Source organism: Equus quagga, chromosome 16, assembly GCF_021613505.1.
Source record: "Equus quagga isolate Etosha38 chromosome 16, UCLA_HA_Equagga_1.0, whole genome shotgun sequence".
NCBI lineage: Eukaryota > Metazoa > Chordata > Mammalia > Perissodactyla > Equidae > Equus > Equus quagga.
This window is the reverse complement of record NC_060282.1, coordinates 34,159,093-34,179,081: the sequence shown is the minus strand read 5'-3', so window position 1 is coordinate 34,179,081 and position 19,989 is coordinate 34,159,093. Positions and strand designations below refer to the sequence as shown.

Genomic DNA, 19,989 nt, shown 5'->3' with positions numbered 1-19,989 from the left:
TGGGAGCTTGCCAGAAATGCAGAGTCTCAGGCCCTGGCCCAGACCTACAGTTATGGGTTGACTTGTGTCCCCCTTTAAATTCATATGTTGAAGTCCTAACCCCCACTACCAAAAGCGACCTTTATTTAGAAATGGGGCATTGCAGAGGTAATTAAGATGAGGGCATTAGGGTAGGCCATAATCCAATATGATTGGTGTTGACAACAAAGAGAAATTTGGACACAAAATGCACACAGGGAGAACGCCATGTGAAGATGGAGGCAGAGATTGAGGTGATGTTTCTATAAGCCAGGGAGCACCAAAGACTGCCAGCAAACCACCAGAAGCTGGTGAGAGGCATGGAACAGATTCTTCCCCATGGCCCTCAGAAGGAACCAGCCTGCCGAAATTTGATCTTGGACTTCTAGCCTCCAGAACTGCGAGACAATAAATTTCTGTTTTAAGCCTCGCAGTTTATGGTTCTTTGTTACAGCAGCCCCAGCAAAATAATACAATTACTGAACATAATCTATATTTTAACACTATTCACCAGGTGACTATTTGCACATTAAAGTGTGAGAAACACTGGTAAGGGAAAACAGCATCACCTTTGCTCTATCTTATAAAATAAGACAGGGAGGCAAAAGGGAAGGCAGGAAGGGAGGGAGAGAAGGATGGAAGGAGGCAGGAAGATGCTAAAAGCACAAAAGAGATCAGACGCACCACTTAGAATGGCATTTTGGAGAAAAATTAACTTTAGCTGTGGATTATAAACCTTGCTGTTGTTTGCTGAACTCTCTGTTAAAGATCAATTATTTGTTTTATATTAACTTGGTGTGTAAAGCCCAATTTTTAGGTGGAAGTGGGGGCGTAAGTTGCATGGTAACTTCAAATAAAGTCACTCTTGTGAACTTTTTCTGGTAAAAAGATTTCTGAATTAAGCTCAATGTGGAAAGACATGTTGATTTAAATCACAAGTAAAAATTTCTTCCAGAGTACACATACACATTTTTATGGGGAGAAGTGAACATATATTTTAACATCTCTCGAAACTGTCTTTTCTATCTGAATCATGTTATCATTTCTGCCATGGCCTAAGTACTTAGTGGACATGGAAGGTTGTTGGTTAAGCTCCCTTGTGAAATGATCTGACCAGATGTTGACATCAGCAGAGCAGTGTAGGAAGAGCACCAGGTTAAGATACAGCAGGAGAAGATCTTGAAATTGTTCCCAGTGTTTCCCTTCCTTGGTTTCTCTCCAGGTAGGAAACATTTCTAACGGAAGTTCTAATCTGAAGAAAAATACTATTTAAAAGAGTCTGGAGTTGTTGAAGTTGAGAAAAAGGGCCATCAGTACTTTTTAAAATTACATTTAAAGTATTTACAATTCATGAACTAAATATTAGGAACGGCTACTGTGAATGAATATAAAGGATTTCTCCTATTATCTTTATACGATCCTTTTTTAATTTTAGTGTTTAAAATTGATAATACTTCACAAGAGTCAAAGTTCAAAAGGTACAAAAGAAAATGCAATGGAATTTCTTCCCTCCAATTCTGACTTCCAGTCATCCAGGAAGCAACCGACATCACCAGCTTCTTGTGTTTTGACATCACCAGTTTCTTGATCTCATGTAGAGCAAGGACTAGGGGACTAATGGAGAAATTGGACCCCGAGGCGCTTCACCTGGTCACTCCACCACGTCACCGCCACGTGAAGGCTGTAGTCGCAGCAGACTTTGGGATCAGCCCAGCTTCGCCAGGTCTCGAAGGCCTCGAGGAGGGAGCCGCCTTTCTGAGGAATGGCAAAATCAATGATCATGGTGGTGCCTCCTGCCAGGGCAGCCTGGAATCACAAGAGGGTTTCAACAGGTCAGCCATCATTTTTCTGGTTAAGCCATTTACCTCCTCGAACAATACGCATTTGCAAGCACTTGGGCAAACTCCATGGGTCCGGGAAATTGCACAAAGATGCTGCCTGTTTAAAAGACCCAGAGGGACGTGAATAGACTTTCCATAAATTAAAGTTTGAAGTACTGAAACTGCTGGAATTGCTTCTGTAAAAAGAATGGCATGTCTGATGAAACACAAATGGCTTTGACCCAAAGAAAACAGTGAGGACTCGAAGGAAAAGCCAAAATGGAAAAACGGAGAAGAGTAAAAAATTTTTCTTATTAAAGAAACTGTATTCATGGTTGTAAAATCCCATTTCATTAGAATCAGTCTTGCTGAAGTGTTCCCCAACTACCCTGTGATTGACACATAGTCCTGGGAGAGACATGACTCCCACCTCGCCTTCATTCCCCACAACCGACTGGTGACCCGTTAATCTTTCCTTTATCCCCGTCTGTCCCCCCTGCTCCATCCCCACTGCTCTGGTCTTAGTTCAGACTCTTCTGACCTCTCAGCTTGATCTTCATGTCTCCAGTTTTGCTCCCACTCCCTCCAATACACACCCCGCATTACAACTAGAGAGATATTCCAAAGCACAAATGTGACGCCTTGATGCCAAAGCTTAAAACCGAGTGCTTCTCACTGCCTCTGGAAGGAAGCGTAACTTTCACCAGGTGACCTACGAGTCCCTGCGCGCTCTGCCTCAGCTCTTACATCCTCCTTGGCACAGTCGGTTACGTTACATTACGGCTAATTTAAAAATTACATCCCTGAATCAAGTGTCTTTGACTAATTATTGAAATCGATTTTATTTAAACTAAGATAACAAGGTGGTTAACGTGCTTTTAACTGTTGTATTCAAACAATGTAGGTGAAGGAGACAAACGCGGGCAGGAAGGTGCGGCGCGCAGTGGTCCACGGCACCCACCCCAGAGGCTCGCTGGCTCCAGGCACGAACTCAGATTCAGCATTTAGCAGCTGTGGTACTCTGAGCAATTTCTTTCTTTCTCTTTTTTTTAACATGTGAATTTTCAGTTTTCCTGAGCACAGAAATAAAAGAGTGCTTTTATTTTTTTCCCCCAGCTTTACTGAGGTATAATTGACTTATAGTGTGAGTTTAAGGCGTACAACGTGTTGATCTGGTACACTTCTATATTGCAAAATGATTACCACTGTAGCATTAGTTAACACCTCCACCACCTCACATAATTACCATTTCTTTTTTATGGTGAGAACATTTAAGATCTACTCTCTTAGCAACTTTCAAGTATACAATACAGTATTGTTAACTATACTCGCCATGCCTTACGTTAGATCCCCAGAACTTATTCATCTTCCAACTGGAAGTCTGTACCTTTTGACCAAGGTGGCCCCATTTCCCCAACCCCCAGCCCCTGGCAACCACCATTCTACTCTTTGTTTCTCTGAGTTGGGCCTTTTTAGGTTTCACATATAAGTGACATCATACAGTATTTATCTTTCTCTATCTGGCTTATTTCACTTAGCACAACGTCCTCAAGTTCCATCCGTGTTGTCACAAAAGGCAGGATTTCCTTCTTTCTCATGGCTGAATAGTATTCCATTATAAATATACACATTTTCTTTACCCATTCATCTGTCCGTGGATACTCAGGTTGTTTCCATGATGTCTGGGCTATTGTGAATAATCCTGCAATGAACATGGTAGGGAAGATAGAAATTTCTTAATCTCTGTGTGCCTTTGATTCCTTATCTGTAAAATGAGGCCAATAATTGTACCTAAACCACAGAGTTGTTGGGAGGATGAAATTGAGGTGACGCATATAAAGCACTTCATACAGTGTTTGACTCATGGTAAGTGCTTTACAAGCTTCAGCTCATAAGGTGCCATGAGCCATTGCACCACTGTTTTAGAGTTAGGCATTTTCCCACTTTCGTTCATTGTTTCATCTCACCACCAGAAACACGGTCATGTCACAACACAGAAAGGTGTGGCACCAGCCTCTCTCCCAGGTCCCTCCAACTGCACCCCATCTTTCTCCCCGCACAGCCCCTCAGACACCCCGAGTGCTCTCATGTCCCACGTGTACACCAGCTCTGTTCTACCTCCTGTTTCTTGCTTATTTCAAAAGATTTTTATTTTTCCTTAAGTCACTTGACCCCATTCCAATTCTTTTTGCTCTCAAAAATCTCACTTTCTGTACAGGATCCTGTCCTTTGTCTCTACCTTTAGATAACATTGCTTTATTCATGGCAAAACAATACAGATTTGCATTTCTTAGGGGATTCCTATTGGTGTAACGACAATACTAGAGCAAATTCCTCAGGCGCGGTACTTTTATTTGAACGCACTTTAATCTTCCCACTTTCTTCCTTCCTAAAGTTTCTTCCCAAGTCCACAGACATCCCTGGAGGACGAAGGGCATTTTTCTAATTGAAAGTCCTGTTAAAGTGTTAGAAGAAAGTGCTTTTTTAGTGTCTACTGAACTAGAAAATCAAGCATAAAGAACTATTCTTTCCATTCTTTGCATATTAAAAGTGTAAAACATGCAGGCTGTGGGGAAACTAGACACACTGCTGGTGGAAATATAAATAAAACGGTGCAGCCACTTTGGAAAACAGTTTGGCAGCTCCTCAGAAAGTTAAATGTAGAGTTACCATATGACCCAGCAGCTCCACTCCCAGGTAGAGGAGAAATTAAAACATGTCCACACAAAAACCTGTACAAAAATATTTGGAGCAGCGTTGTTCGTAATAGCCAACAAGTCGTTTGAAATAAATTTCCATCAAACAACTTGCCCAAAGTCTCACAGTGACAAAGGCAGGACTAGGACCAGGTCACTGGGCTTCAGAGCCGGTGCTTTTAGGAACAGCCAACAGCACCAGGAAAGCTCATAGGAGGAAGGGGCCCGTGAGGGAGAGCCAGCAGCTCAGCAGAAAGTGGTAAAGGGCAGAATGAAGATGACCGGGGACGGTGCAAAGCGATGGTTCCCAGAGGAGGAAGGCAGGGCAAGTGGCTGGTTGGCTGCAGGGGCGATGGGAATCCTCCATGAGCTGATTTTGACGAAGAAGGTGGCAGATGAGGGGACAAAGGAGCAGAGTAGGTCTGGTGTTTAGAGGGAGCGTGAGCTCAGTGTGGAACATCCTGAGTGGGAGGCGCTTGGGCACATGTCCACGCTGTGTATTTGCAGACAGAAAGACAGGCAGACCCGATGCTGAAGAGCAATCGAGGACAGGAGAACGATGTGGCAGTCCCCTTGGAGAGGATGCCAGAGGGGTCCTGAGGTTGGTGGAAATGACCAGGGAGAGAGAAGTGAGACATGAGAACATGAGCCATAGTAACATGTTCCAGAACATACCAACACTTAGCATGAAAACAAAACGGTACTGAGCCAAAATGAAACATTTACGGTGGCTGTTTCTGGATAGCACGATTGTACACTGTTTTAATTTTCCTCTCAAATTTTATTTTCAATATTTGCTAAATTTTCTATAACAAAGTCTAACTTTTATAAGAAGAAAAAAACATTTTACATATATATGATACAAACACATGCATATACTGATCAATTACCTACACAGACTTTTGGTGGCCTTCTTACTAGACTGAAGAATGGGATGGCAAAAGGGTCATCTTCTAAAATGACAGCAGATTGCAATTCCTGGGTCACAATTTGAAAGCTCCTGAATAAGGATTTATCACAAACGCTCCACCTCCCTAATTCAGCAGGAACAGGAAAGGGAGAGGCGGGAGCAGCCACTTTTCTTTCTTTCTTCTTGTTCTGTTTCTCCTCCCCACTCTTCCTCCCTCTCCACACTCTCAAGATGGGAACAAATTTAGAGAAACTGTAGTCAATGGGAGAGGACAGCGTGGGCCAGGGTGGGCAAATGGATGAAAAACGGAATCTGCCTTTTTCTAAACCACTGGGGCATTAGCCACTTGCTGCAGGGATCCCGGCTGCCACCCCAGGCCCCAGAGAACGGCCACTGGCTGCCAGGCACCGTCTGCACCCCAGCCTGCTCTGAATCTCTTTCTTTGCCCTGCCTCTTCTGGTCTTCCTAGTTACCCAGGGCCCTTTTGCTCCCTGAAGTTACCTCAAATCCCCAAATATTATTTCAAGATCTCAAATGTTCCCTTCTTTCCACTGGATCCAGGGAGCGTGTGCCAGAGCTGCAGATCTGTGATCCCAACTAGAGTGGACCCCCCAAGGTGTGAAGGAGACCTGCTCCTCCCGGGGGGTATTCGCTTCTTGAAAGAGGAGCTTGTTCAAATGCCCAGTCCTGGATTAAGCATCCTATACACATTAGCTCATTTAATTAAGCCTTGCTACAGACCTGAGAGGCAGGAATTTCTTTTCTTATTTTATAGTTGAGAATACTGAGGCTCAGAGATGTCAAATGACTCTCCAAGATCACACAGCTGGTAAATTCTCATTGGTAACAAGGAGGAAGATATATACTTTGAGTAGGAGGTCTTACATTCAGCCTACTCTGGCCCACATTCTCAGGCAGGCCATTCCTCCTTATTCATCTTCCATTTAATATGATCTCCAGCTTGATTTCCAGCCTGTTGCCCCAGGTCATCAGTGAATCATTACTTGAAGCAATGCATAGGTTGGTAAAATGAAGCAAGCATTTAGGAAACCAAAAGCCATACAAAACACAACAAACACCATCAAACTCTGAATTGTAAATTCATGAATGAAATGCAGTTTTATTAAGCTCCCTTGACATTCATCCTTGTGACAATTGCTATTGAAATAATATGCCCCTAAAAGAGTTAACAAGGAAGGCCCCTATAATAGTGTTTCTTCACCTCCACACACCTATTACCCATGGGATAATCAACTGTATCCAGCAAACCAACTGATGAGAACATCACATGCCTAACCCACCTTAGACATTTTCAGTATTCATTTAATTGCTTTTAACGACAGATGCTTCTAGATTCGCTTTACGAAATGTTCATCAGGATTTACCTAACATTTGAAGAATGAAGGGAGGTTAGGGATGGGAGGGAGAACCAGTAAAAGGTGAAAATTTCTTTCATATTTCTATACGAAATCTAATCGTTTCCTTTGTTTTTACTGCTGACGGACTTCGCTCCACTTTTATTTGTCAGTTAGACAAACAAAATGCATTTACCTTTTCTAATCTTGGCTCATAAATCAATTCTTTCAGCTCCTAATTACTTTGGCTGTTCTCCCTTGAAAACCATTCAATTTATCTAAAAGCCTCTTTTGGGGGCAGGAGAGCATGCGCTGTCTCAGGTGCAAATGTGATAGAACACAAATTGAGATTAAACTCTCACCAACAGTGGGGTCATAATATTACACAACACGTGATTTTATTTAAGAGTTTACCAGATTGTAAATCATTATTGAAAGCATCCCAAGCATTTTCTTCCTTTTTATGGAGTCACTGAATTTTCATTTCTAAGCTCATCCTGGAACAAGTGACTTTGTTTCACTAAAATCAATCACAGGACCTGCTCAACCGAAGTAAAACAAAAAGAAATCCAACAGCACATTTGACCTTAGGGAGAGAAACACTTGGCTGAATTTTTGGCTTTCTCGTAGTCACTAAGACTTATGAAAACAAACTTCATGATTCCAGTCTATGTTCCAACTCCAGAAGCACATTCATTTTGTAAAGATGTCCTCCACACTGCCTCTCCACGCTTGTCGCCTTGCCTCCCCAACTTTGGATTAGTAATCACACCATTATCCATCCAACTGTGCAAACCACAGACTCAAGAGTCACCCTTGACATCTATTTCTCTTCTTCCCTACATCCTTAAATCCAGTCCATCAGCAATATTCTCCCACCGGTGCCCCAAGGCGACCTCCTAGATACTCCATGAGTCTCTTCACTTCCTGCATCCATGCCTCCACCGCTCGGTGTCACCTTCATCTTCTGACTGGAGTAGAGCAGTAGCCTCTTTCTTGTCACCTCGTTCCTATCCAAGCTAGGCTCTTTCAATCTTTCACTGACTTCCCTTTGCTCTTAGGATGAAGAAAAAACAATTATTACACAGCCTATAAAGCCTTGCATGATCTGAACTTTAGCAACCTCCCCAGCTTTCTATTGAGTCGTCTCCCTCCCTACTCACTCACCTCACTCTAGTGACACTGTGTGGCCCTCTCTTTGGAGAGCTCTGAGTTTCTCCACCTCGGAAAGACAGGTCACCCATGCTCTTCCCTTCCCACCCTCTTCTCTGCCTAGATTCTTAACTCTGGCTGCACAACAGCATCATCTGGGGAACCTTTATCCCATCCTCCAGAGATTCTGATTTAACTGATGTAGTTTCATCTCTGTATGTTCTGTGCCTGTTATAGTGCCTGGTACATAAATATTCTTTAAACGTTTAAGGAGAAAGGAAGAGAGAGACCAATAAATTTCTCCTAGAAGTTATGAGACAGAATAATTATGATGGCTCACTTGTCCAATAGCAAAATGGGAAAGTTGTGCAAGTCGCATGTTAATGTGAGATTTCATTTCTCAAAAATATTGCTAGCCCTGGCCATGTAGCTTCATAGATCCTTCTATGAAAATGTTAATACGCAGTGTAGACTCTGAGTGCATCGGAAAGCTGAATGCTCAGTTTCATCCTGAGCCCTTTACCTAATCAGTGTTAACACATTTAACAAAACAGAATCAGTCTATTTCTATATCTATGCCTCAAATAATTTCTTGTTTTAAAAAAAGATAACATTTTGCTTTATTTTAAGCTAATTTTTAAGGTCTTTGCTTTCATGGGTGAACAGACCCTCAGGGCTCAGGAGCTAATGACTATCACTATAATATGCAATTTCTTTATTAGATGCAAAGAAACATCCTGAAAATTCCCTCAACTTGTTACTTGGCATAGGAAAAGCAGAGCAGAAAGCGAGGCTGAAGAGTAAATGACAGGCAGTTGCCAAACCTCACTTATCAGCCAAACAGCCTGCTCGGACATCCAGCTTGGTGATGCAAGCCATGGTGACTGGTGACTGCAAAGGGGAAAATGCCAGGCTTCCAGTGTCCACTAAAGAACAGTCACAATTCGTCAAGGCGAAGTCTGTAAGTTCAAAAGTCCACCTTATATAACTTAGTGTTAAAGCAAAGATAAATGAGCGACCCACATGCCTCTAGTTTGTCTGCCATTGGAAACAAAGGCCACAGTTTCTGTCACTATAATGCCAAACACAATGCCTGGCACTTAGGGGGTTTCCAAGAAATATTTGTGGACTGAATTAATGAAACCTAACCATCAACTTGAAAAATCCTTAGCTTAGGGTTATTCCATATTAGACAGCAGTGACAGGGTCTAGAATATGCCACTGTGACAGAGAAATCATTTTGAGCTGAAGGCACTTGAGAATAGGCTTTTTTGTCTGAACTTCTTTCCCTGCCCAAAAGCAGAGCCTCCCTGAAGAATTCCGTTGTCATAAATCCCCTTCCAGGAAGATGACTCTAATCACCCGAGACTAGAAGTCTGCAGCACACCTAAATAGACCTTGTCATCAACCTCTCATACCTCTTATCTTTTCTCCTAAGGATCCGTTTGCCTTTTCTCATAAGTGCCCTTTCTACTCCCTCTCCTGTTAAGAAGTCATTTGTTTTTCCATAAGTGTCCTTCTCCTCCCCTTCCTCTGTTAAGGTGGTTACACAAGCCCCAAATTCTAAGCACCTCCTTGAGTCACATTTTTCTGTGAACTTGCATGAATGCATGTGAATTTAAAAAATCTATCTTTTCTTTTGTTAATTTGTCTTTCATCAGTTTAATTTGCAGGCCCTCAGAACTAAACCTAAGAGGTTAAAGGAAAAGTTCTTCTTCTTTGACAGCATCATTAAGGAAACCTGGATTTCCAGACTACTGTCAGACACTGAAAACACTCAATTTAGACAAATGAGGGAGAAAACAAGTAGTGGGAGTGAAAAGCATTGAGAATTCAAGTATGAAAACTGAAAGAAGGCAAGTCCTAGATTCGGTAAAGTATGGTGAAAGGATTCTTAACACATAACACCTTCAGTAGGGCCAAAACCTATTTAACATCAAGTGGTTTCAAATCGATCTTTGAGATGGTTTTTCCTTCCTCTGATTAGTGCAAAGACTGACTTTGTAATCACTAAATAGCCACTGAAGGAAATCACAGAATTATAAACTGTTAGAGTTGAACACACAAGCTATTAACACAACAAGAGCATTCAAAGCTCAGCCTCAGTAGCAATTAGAGAAATGCTCATTTAAAAACATTACGTTCTATGTTTTTCCTGTTAAATTGGCATACTTTGTTTTTTCAAGTCAACATCCAAAATTAGCTAGGAGGCAGTGAAATGGGAACTATAATGCATTGCTGGCGGAAGCTTAAATTGAAGAGCAATCTGGATGTAGGCATTCAACTCCTGTACGATGGATCTAACACTCATTGGCCCAGGCATTTCCCTCTGAGGGGGGATTTCTAAGTCAATCATCAAGAATCTGGAATGGTTGATTTATGCCACAATATTGTCGTACATGCGAAAAAAACCAAAAGCAGAAACCAAAAAACAAAACTGGAAACCACCAAAATGTCCAACAGAGAGAAGATGAGAGTGGAGCTGTTAACAGTTTGGGAAACAGAGGATGAAAAATGGGTCGTGCACTTGGAAGGAAAGATAAATTTGGCTTGGAACACGCTGAGTTTGAGGCGCTTCTGGAACATCCAGGTTACGATGTCCCCAGACAGACAGAAATGGAAGCCTGATGCCTAAGAGATTCCAGGACCAGAGAGAAAGAATCTGCGCCTCTGCCTTGGAGAGGATAATGGGGCCACAGAAACCACCTTCTCCAACCATAGTTAAGGTCATGGGGAAACGTCTCATGAGCAAGGCTCATGAAAGAGTGTGCACAACTTGGTAGAAGGAACAAACGTTTTTACATCACACCCCCTCCCCCCTCCGCCGCAAAAAAAGAAAAATCTGAAAGGATAGGAAGCAAAATGTTAAAATTATAGGTGATTTAAATATTATTTTTCGTTATGCTTTTCTGTATTTTCCTTTTTTAAAAAAAGCAGTTTCTTCATTTAACTAATATATATTGAGTGACTATAAACGCCCCAGCATTGTCCTGGAAGAAGAATATATATTGCTTTCACTACTTTTAAAAATATTTTTTAACTGAAATTATTCTAATCATCACGTTATTTCACACATAAGGAAATGCTGATGACCCAGAGAGAGGAAGTGACTTGCCCAAGGTCACACAGCCAGTGCACACGATGTCTGAGGCCCAGCCGGGGACTCTGGCAAGCACCCGAAAGAGGGATTTGGTTTGCAATCAAGTTTTCTGAAGCACAGCTCTTCCACAAGGCGAGGAAGCTCTACAAATACAACTGTAAATGTGTGCTTAATCATACATCTTCCACCGCCTGATGATAAGTAATCACCTTGATGGCATCTTCCCAGAAAGTTCCAGAGCAAAGTATGAATTTCCTGTCTTGATAATTTTGAGGGCTTTTTGTCCTTTACCAAAAAAAGTGTTCTGCCTGTTTTCCCAATTTAAAAAAAAAAAAAAGATCCTTCTGCCAGCTACAGATGCTGCCAAGTTTTTAATGTGAGTCCACTCACTCCAAGCTGCATATATGTCTGAACATAAATATATATATATTTGAAAACTGGCCCAGCTCTTATAATTCATTCTCTTATCACAGGATATAGGAAAAGCCAAGTCATAATTCCTCCAAGTTTATCTAATTCACAATATCCATTTGAATAAAGAAATCCCTTTGTCTTTCCGCACAGATATTGAATTATTGGAAGACCACTCTACCACTAGCAGAGACCAACAGAATGAAATATGATTTCCTTACAGCAGAACATTATTTCCATTAGTTACATCAGGTAGAAAGCTTTTACCTGTAATTAAGTAAATCAATTATAGGCTTTAAACCAACCTCTGACATGAATTAGATTTACGAAATATGTAACCTTTGGTTGACCTATATTTCATTTTTGAAAGTGGGTTCCATCACAATCTAATGATCAATACAGTAAATAGAATACCACAAAGTGTATCCTTTCTATTTGTCAGATATTATAAATGCTCAGCCTGGTGGATGCAGAAAGCAAACAGCTATTGGTCTAATTTGGGGGGCCCATCTCCTGAAAATATAATACATCACTCTACTTTATGGTACCCATTTCTGGACCCTTAGAGACGATGCGGCTACAAATGCATGTACAAATGCCTCACAAACCTCGTCCCTGTGATGTGTATTTATTTTGATGACCTTCACTGCCTCCAGTATTGGAAAGGTATTTCTTCAGGATGACTCTGTCTTTGAGAAGGGACATCTACATTAGCATGCAACTTATACAGCTTTTTCATCCATCGCTTGCCACTCTGACAAATCTAAACATTAGACATTTTTTTAATAGTCATTTCAGAAAGGTAAGAGCTCTAGCGATGGCGGGCAGTACTGAATTTGAAGAGCCACTCGGTCACTGAGCAGGTGTGTGACCTTAGGCAAGTGACCTAAGTTTCAGTTTCCTCAACTGCAGAAAGTGGGTAACGGCACCTGGGAGCGTTGGAAGACAACGCGCAGCTTAGTACAGGGCCTGGTACACAGCAGGTGCTTGATAAAATAAATGTTACTTAACAGTATTAACAAGGTGTTTTTCAAGTGTAATGTATGATACGACCAGCATTTACAAAAGATTCTTTGTCCTTATTTCCCCAAACCAGAAACTCCGCCAACATTGCCTTGGGAATTATTGTGAAGACTCTAGAAAAGAGGCCAAAATAACTCCACAATGCCCTCCTTTCAGAACTCAGGCCAATACTCTCATGCTCACGTTTCTCTCTACACCCGTGAGCTTCCCTTTTAGGGAGCCTCATCTGTCTCTCGGGTGGGAACTGTTGTCTCCTGGGATCCAACCCACCAATTTTGGAATAACTTTTGCAACTTTGCCCCTTTCTGAATACTATTTAATGTTCAACCTGAATTTAATATTTGCTAAATCTTTGACCTTAATATCTCTGACCACGTTGTTTTCTGCTTAAGATGCTAAGATCATGAAGAACATGTTTTTGTTTTTTGTTTATTTTTTAGTCAGTTTTGTGTGTGTGTGTGTGGGAGATTAGCCCTGAGCTAACATCTGTGCCCATCTTCCTCTATTTTATATGTGGGACTGCTGCCAAAGCACGGCTTGAAGAGCGTACACAAAGTACGGGTGTGTAGGTCTGCACCCGGGATCTGAACTGGTGAACCCCAGGCCTCTGAAGCCAAGTGTGTGAACTTAACTGCTGTGCCATGGGTGGCCCCCAAAACATGTTTTTGTTAACGTTTTTACTAGCTTTACGTATAAAAATGCCTTGAGAATCAGCTGGCTGATAAGTCCTTTCAGATGTGGACAACAGACAATATCTGTTGCTACAAAGACCTGCCTTCTCAGTATAGAACTGTGAATCTCTCCATGCTAGGAATCGCAGAATGGCCAAGGAACAGACAGAAACCAAGAACCACCTCCCAGGGCCTTGGGGCACACACAGATAATCTTGAGAAAGGGAGGGAATGTCCCTCCCCAACAGCGTTCTAACCCCTCTTGTTGATTCTTCTGGAACCCTGATGAGAGAAGGGAAATGATGCCAGTGGGCTGACAACTTAATGGACAGAAATAGCAGCTCCCCATCTGGAAATGGGGGGTGTCAGTGGAATGCTCTCCCATTAACTTTGTTAATGATGAGTCTGTGATAACAGAAAGTGTGTGTACTCTAACTGAAAACAGCAGGCTACAAAATTTCATATATATAGGTAGACACACACTCTCATACACACATGCATGATACACTCTCAATTATGTAAATAAAGCAGATTAAAAAGCATAAGGGCAACACAGCAAAACATTGGCTGTCACTGAGTAGGACATTATGGGTAATATTTCTCCTTTCTACTTTCCTATCATTTTTTCCCAATTTTCTATAATCATGTAACACTTTGATATCTGAAAATGTTGTTTAAGATGTAAAAATAAGTTCGTTAAAATTAAGCAAATTTGACCCTTTAGCGAAAGGGAAAAATGAATATTCGATTTTCAAAACAAATAATGATGTGTCCTACGAAACACCTTGACCATTGCCCTGATGATAAAGGTTGGTAATTAGTAACTAGGGGAAGCTTTCCAAATGTTGATATGAGAAACCGGTCCCAGAGCCTTCTCTCTGAGTCAAATCGTTCTTTTTTTCTGTTAAATATTCTGCTCAGTCATAGAGGATGGGGAACATTGGAGGCGGGAGGTGAAGGGAGAGTAAAAATCGGTTTAAAAAAATGTTGGAAATTCAGTAGGGTAAACGATACATCGTCAAAACTGCTTTGAAAGCCTGCACAGTCTATACCCGGACTAAATAGCCCCATTTGTTTCCCTTCCGGAAAAAACCTGAGGCACATTCCTGAGAGCTTGGGCCTTACGGATGTCAACGCTTCCCCTTCGGAAGGAGCCATTTCTCTCACCACCGCCCCAAATGCAAGCCTCAAGGAGGGCGTGTGGGTTTGGCTTCAGCCCAAGTGCTGAGAGGGCAGTTGTAATTTTATGTCGCTGTAAGGCTGCCCAGGTCGTCTCCATCTCGTTCTCAGGAGCCTTGGAGAAACATTTAAGCTTCTTTTCAGCGACCTGAGCCTCTAGGCCTCTGTATCTAGAGAAACCCAAGCGTCTCGCACCTGGGGATCCGTGATCTGATCCTCCTACCGCGTCGAGTACTCAAGCAGGAAGAATCAAGATCTGTCTTTGATGTTCCCGGGCAAGCAGTTCCGAGACTCCACCGGGTCACCTTGGTGGAGTATGAATGCTGGGAGACCATTTCTGGAATATTTCTCTTGGAAAGCCTTATGAGGGCTGCATTTTTTCTCGTGGAGGGTGGAGGCAAAGATTGTGGACCTGGTGGCTGGAAGCCCACTTCTCACCACCACACACTGCTAACTTGGAGTCAAGGCAGTATCTACAAGCCGGACGGATTTTTCATTTGGTGTCGGCTGGGGATGGAGGATGGGGAGAAATGGCTGGGAGTGCCGACTTAACCAAAAACATTCTGTAGATACTCTGGAAGACGTGTGGACTTCCAAGAACACCAATGAAAATGAGGGGTTGGGTGTAGGGAAATAGTAAGGGAATAGATTGCCTTAAACTTGTCAAATGACCCAAGGGAGGAGTAGAGGGCGTCTGGCTTAATGAAAGCCGGGCTGATGCCACTGAGAAGGGACCCTAGATGAAGGGGCCCAGCGTGGGGAATCTTAATCCCAGCTCTCCACCCGCTCGATCGCCGCGGCTCGCTCCTGCCCGCTCAGTGGCTCCGCGCTGCGCAGGAGCGAGGTGGCTCGGCTTCGGACCTGCCCGAGGGCCCCGCGGGCATACCGGCGTGGAGGGCGCGTGGAGTGGGTACCTTGGTGCCCGTGTGGAAGTCGTCGCTGGACCGGGAGCCCATGAAGGGGAACTGCAGGTGCGTGTGAGTGTCGATGCCCCCGGGCAGGACGAGCTTGCCGGCGGCGTCAAGGACCAGCAGCCCGGCCGGCGCGCCCCCGGGCGGCAGCAGGTCGCGGCCGAGCGCCCGCACCACGCCGTCCTCCAGCAGCACGTCCGCCACCTGCGAGAAGTCGTCGTTGACCACGCGACCCCCGCGGATCAGGAGCCGCGACGGCGCCGCCATGGCGAGGGGCGCACGGACTGCGGGCGGCGCGCGGGGCTGGCTCTCCTGCACGGTCCCCAGGACAGTCCCCAAGCTCCGGCTCCGGCCACAAACGACGGGCAAGTGCGGAGCCCAGGCGTCCCCGCCGGGGTAGGGAACTGGCCTGGAATGCCGGCTCCACCCCCGGGAGGGATGGGCTGGCACCACAAGGCCCGGAGAGAACAGGAGACCAGCACGGTTGAGACCTCGAATGTTCTGTCGCCCTGAATCCAAGGGTACCTCCAGGTCTCTGAGTCACTGGAAGGGAAAGATCTTGGAGTTTTAAAAGTGACAGATGTTTGTTTTCCTTTATAAGAAAAGGCGCTTTGGGGAAGGAAACCCACTTAATCCCTTCTCTTGATGAGGAGTGTGTCTGTCCCAAAAGACAGAGAGGAGAGGGAGGGAAGGGGGCCGGGGAGAGACAGAGGCTGAAAAACCACCTCCAGCAGCAGCAGCGGCAATGAGAATACTCACCCCAGAAAGACGCACTTGATCTGGATTTCCTTTAAATGTTCTTTGACTATATGAGGAACAAATCATCACACAGTTCTAGTAACTGGCAGACACAGAGAGTGAAAGTTCAGAGTGAAATGTTTAATCTGTCTGAAAGTAAAACAATTTGGTATCAACTGTTCTCCAGGTTTTAATGATATAATACATACCAGCAAGTTTTTCTTGGAAAATAGCAAGTTATCCTAGATCTAAGGAGCTAGATTTTTGCTTCCAGCTTTTCCATAAAACTGGCTTAGAGGCCTCCAGGTTAAATCTTTTATCCTCTTGGTTCCTCAGTTTTCTCATGTTTAAAGACAATACTTCTTCCCTTCTAGATTTGCTTTGAGAAGCAAATATGTGAGGGATGTGAATGCACTTTAATAAATTGGGAAGCACCCTACACATTTATCTAACAAATACCAGCTTTGTAAGGACTGACCTTAGAGGGGAATTAGATAGAGGAGTAAGCGATAAAGATAACATTCTTGCCCTCAAGGCACTAAGAGCCAATGGTGACCCACATACATATGTCATTATTTAACAGAACATATAAAACAGAAAATTCTTCCTTTGAGAGAGGAGAATAAGAGTTTAGAGGAAAGGCAGAGTTTTTGTCTGCCGTGAAGAAAATTAGATATGAAAGATTCACAAAGAGATGTTGGAACCAGGCTACAGAGGACATGAACATGTGGAGATGAGAGGTGGGAGGAGGGGTGACGTTCCAGGTCGAGGGAACAGGGTGGGTAAGGCACAGAGGAGGTGGTGGCCAGTTGAGTCTGAACTCCATGTGGTTAAGCTCGGGGGATAGAGCTAGACAACGGTGGAACCCCCGTTCCTCACAGGGAGGAGGAGGAAGAGGCGACAGAGGAGGAGCAGTCAGAAAGAGGGGAGACCCGAGAGCACTGTGTGAGGGAGGGCAGGGATGCGGGATTCCAGAAGGGCACCAAGATGGAATGCCGTGGAAAGGTTGGAGAGTATGGTGGACCTCTGCTGTCCTAGCATCTGTTCTCATCCTTGTTCTGGTAACAGTCCCTAGAATCTCTTTGGCGGGAAATCCTCCACGTGTGTTCTCAGAACACTTGCCTTTGTGGAACTGATGGAACCCCTGGCCCTGGGACTGACCTGCTCACCTAGGCTCTGCCTGTCATGGCAGGAAGTCCTCACAGCCACACTGGTGGATTTAGGGAGGGGCACCTGTCCCAAGCTGACTAATTGTGCTCAGTGAGAGCAGAGCCCAAGACTCTTGTCAGGTTGAGCAGACAAGGAGCTTGTGCTTTGCTTCCGGGAGGGTATAAACAAGAGGCTCTGGGAGGCGTCTCGAGAACACAGGGAAACAGTCCTTGTGTGAACAGGGCCAACGCAGAGAACAGGAGGGAGAGATGGAGAGAAACTGGATAATAACCACACTGGTGGAGCCTGGAAACAGCCGTGCCTTGAGGCCCCTCTCCTAGATTTCCCACTGTTTGCTGGAGCTGCTTTACTTTGGCTCTGTTGTCATTGTCAACTGTTAACTGACAGAACCTGAGAAGATGCCTTCGAGTTTGGAGACTAGGTAGTCACGTGTGACCTCAGGATGGCATTTTCAGTAGTGGAATGCAAGGTAGTATTATTGCCAAATTTCCTCAAACCTTAGATTACACAAACCACAAAATGACTAAAAATTAGAAAGCCTCAATAATTTTAAGTTCGGAAGATTTGGCTGTCGAGCCAGGAATAAGAAACCCAAGAAGGTTATGCAATTATTGTCAAAAGACCATTGTGTAAAGGTGAAAGGAGCAATTAAGAATACAGTGAAACTCCTGCACGCTCTATGAGCACGTCCCCGGGAAAATAAGATTGGACGCCAGGGCGGTTGTGACATCCTGTCTGAAACCGTCCAGATGAACGATTTCAAAGCTTTCTTTATCTTAGACACCTTATATCATGAAACGCATGCAACACAGCACAACACAGACTTTCCACGTTTAATTAACTGAACATTTTATCAGGAAAAGGGGTTTGGAGAATGCCACTGAAGCAGGAAGTGGCTCATTGAGATTTACTGGCTCAAGAGAAGAGAGCAGCGGGTAAGTTTAAGGAGAAATGCCAGCTTGCACAAGGGGTCTTCTCTTGTTCCGGCCATCTTTGTCCCACATCAGCTTGCAGGGCCGGTAGCTGAGCCTGGCCACACCTGCTCAGAGGGGAGACGGGAAGCGTGTCCTCAGAACACCCTCACCTCTCTTTTCTTTGCTCTACTCGGCCACCCCCTCACCCAGACACGCGGGCCCTCAGTGGGCAGGAAATGAATATGATGGAGACACGATAACGTTGGCACTAGGAGGAAGGCGGGAAGCAGGACTTTGCTGTTCTGTGTTCTTCTTGCTGGAGACAGAATCAGTTTGAGTAACACACCAAAGTGTGTCTGAGAACACATTACTCCTCGGAGGACTAATTTTAAAGGAGGATTACAGAGATTGTTAATGCTTGACCTACAGCAATACACCAATTGCTTTGAAGTGGAGGTGAGAGCAATGCGGCAGGAAGGTCTTCCCAGCCGTGACTGATGGCCTGAAAGGACGCAAGGGGGAGGAGCAAACGGTGGCTTTCTTCACTGAGCAGCTCAGGTGTTTTGGGAGATAAACCCACCAGGCTCAGTGGTATTCAAGTCCGCAGCAATCCTGGAGTCACTAAGCTTGTGTTTTCTGTTCTCCTAACCCATCCCCACCCCTACTCTAGGCCCCGATGGCCATGAGGGGGTTTCAGGCCATTATTCCCACCTGGTGGAAAATCTTGTCTGGGGGCAGAGGGAAGGGATGGTGAAGCTGTGTGAGCAAGACCGAGCAAGAGGAGGACGGGCCAGAGCTGGGTTCTGTGGGAAGCACCATCCCCTGACCCACACTGGGAGTGAAGCCCTTGGCAGGGTAATGAGGTTATACCTGAATCAGTGAGAGAAGACAGGGATAGACAGCATGGAAGGGTGGAAAGAAAAGGAAATCAAATGAGGAACTGGGATCAGAATCCAATCTCGGCTCTGGCGCCAGCTCCTGTGTGAGCTTGGGCAAGCCGCTGACGCTCAGGGCCTCCACCTGCTGAACTGAGAAACGAGGAGCTAGGCTGACAAGAGCTTGTAAGATGCACCCTTTGTGCTTTTACAGTTTTGTGATTTTATGAACAGGGAGAAGAAGCCCATCCAGAGAGTGCCTGGCATAGTCCTAGAGTTAAACCCTTCACCGGTCAAGATAAGTGAATTGGAGACCAAGTAGGACTTGCCTTCTGGATTCAGGACTATTTTATTTCTGCTCCCTCTGCTGAGGCAGAGGGGACGGCTTGGAAAGGGCGCCACGTACAGAGTGGAAAACCTGCGGTCGTCGGGGATGCTGCTTGGCGGGACTGGTCTGGAAGTCCTTGTGCTGATGAGCAGGAACAACATTTTTCTCACGTTTCTCGGTAACATTTTCTCAATAACATACGTGACGGGCAGCAGTGGTCCCCTGAGTGCAGGGCCAGATTGAGAGCTGGCCACCGCACGGTTCCCGAGGTCATCCTTCGCTGAAGTCCCAGACCTGCGCGGAGGGGGAAATGGTTCCCTGAATAACAACCCCAGCTAAGATTTACTGAGCACTCGCATCAAGTCACAGCACTGGGGCAAATTCTTGACATGCATTGTTTTACCCCACCCTCACAATAACTCTTTGGCTCAGTACTTTTTTTCCCTTTAACAGATGAGCCTTTGAGGTCAAATGATTTTCCCAAGGTCACATAGCAGTAAATGTTGGAGGTGAGTCTTTCATCTCAGAACCTGTAATTTACCCATTATGTGAGTCCACACTCTAAAGCCAGCTTCAAATTCTGGCCGCACTTGGGGCTCAGGTTATGTCAATGGATAGACGATGATTCCCAGAATGAAATTCTACATCCCTGTCATGTACTTTGGACCTCTAGTGCTTCTGACATGCTGCTTCATATAGTCGTCTAAGTATTGTGGAG

The 19,989-nt window shown here is 44.5% G+C and overlaps 1 protein-coding gene across 1 annotated transcript in view; it reads right to left on the bottom strand.

The window, feature by feature from the left end:
• The window catches only part of DPYS (dihydropyrimidinase), an 80,159-nt gene extending 60,614 nt beyond the window's left edge, over window positions 1–19,545 (bottom strand). Inside the window, exons 1-3 of the mRNA XM_046642521.1 lie at window positions 19,442–19,545; window positions 15,250–15,781; window positions 1,666–1,824 (exon numbers count right to left, since the gene is read on the bottom strand). Of these exons, the coding sequence (XP_046498477.1) occupies window positions 1,666–1,824; window positions 15,250–15,781; window positions 19,442–19,545 (795 nt within the window). The remainder of the gene's footprint in view (window positions 1–1,665; window positions 1,825–15,249; window positions 15,782–19,441) is intronic.
• Between the last annotated feature and the right edge of the window lie 444 nt (window positions 19,546–19,989).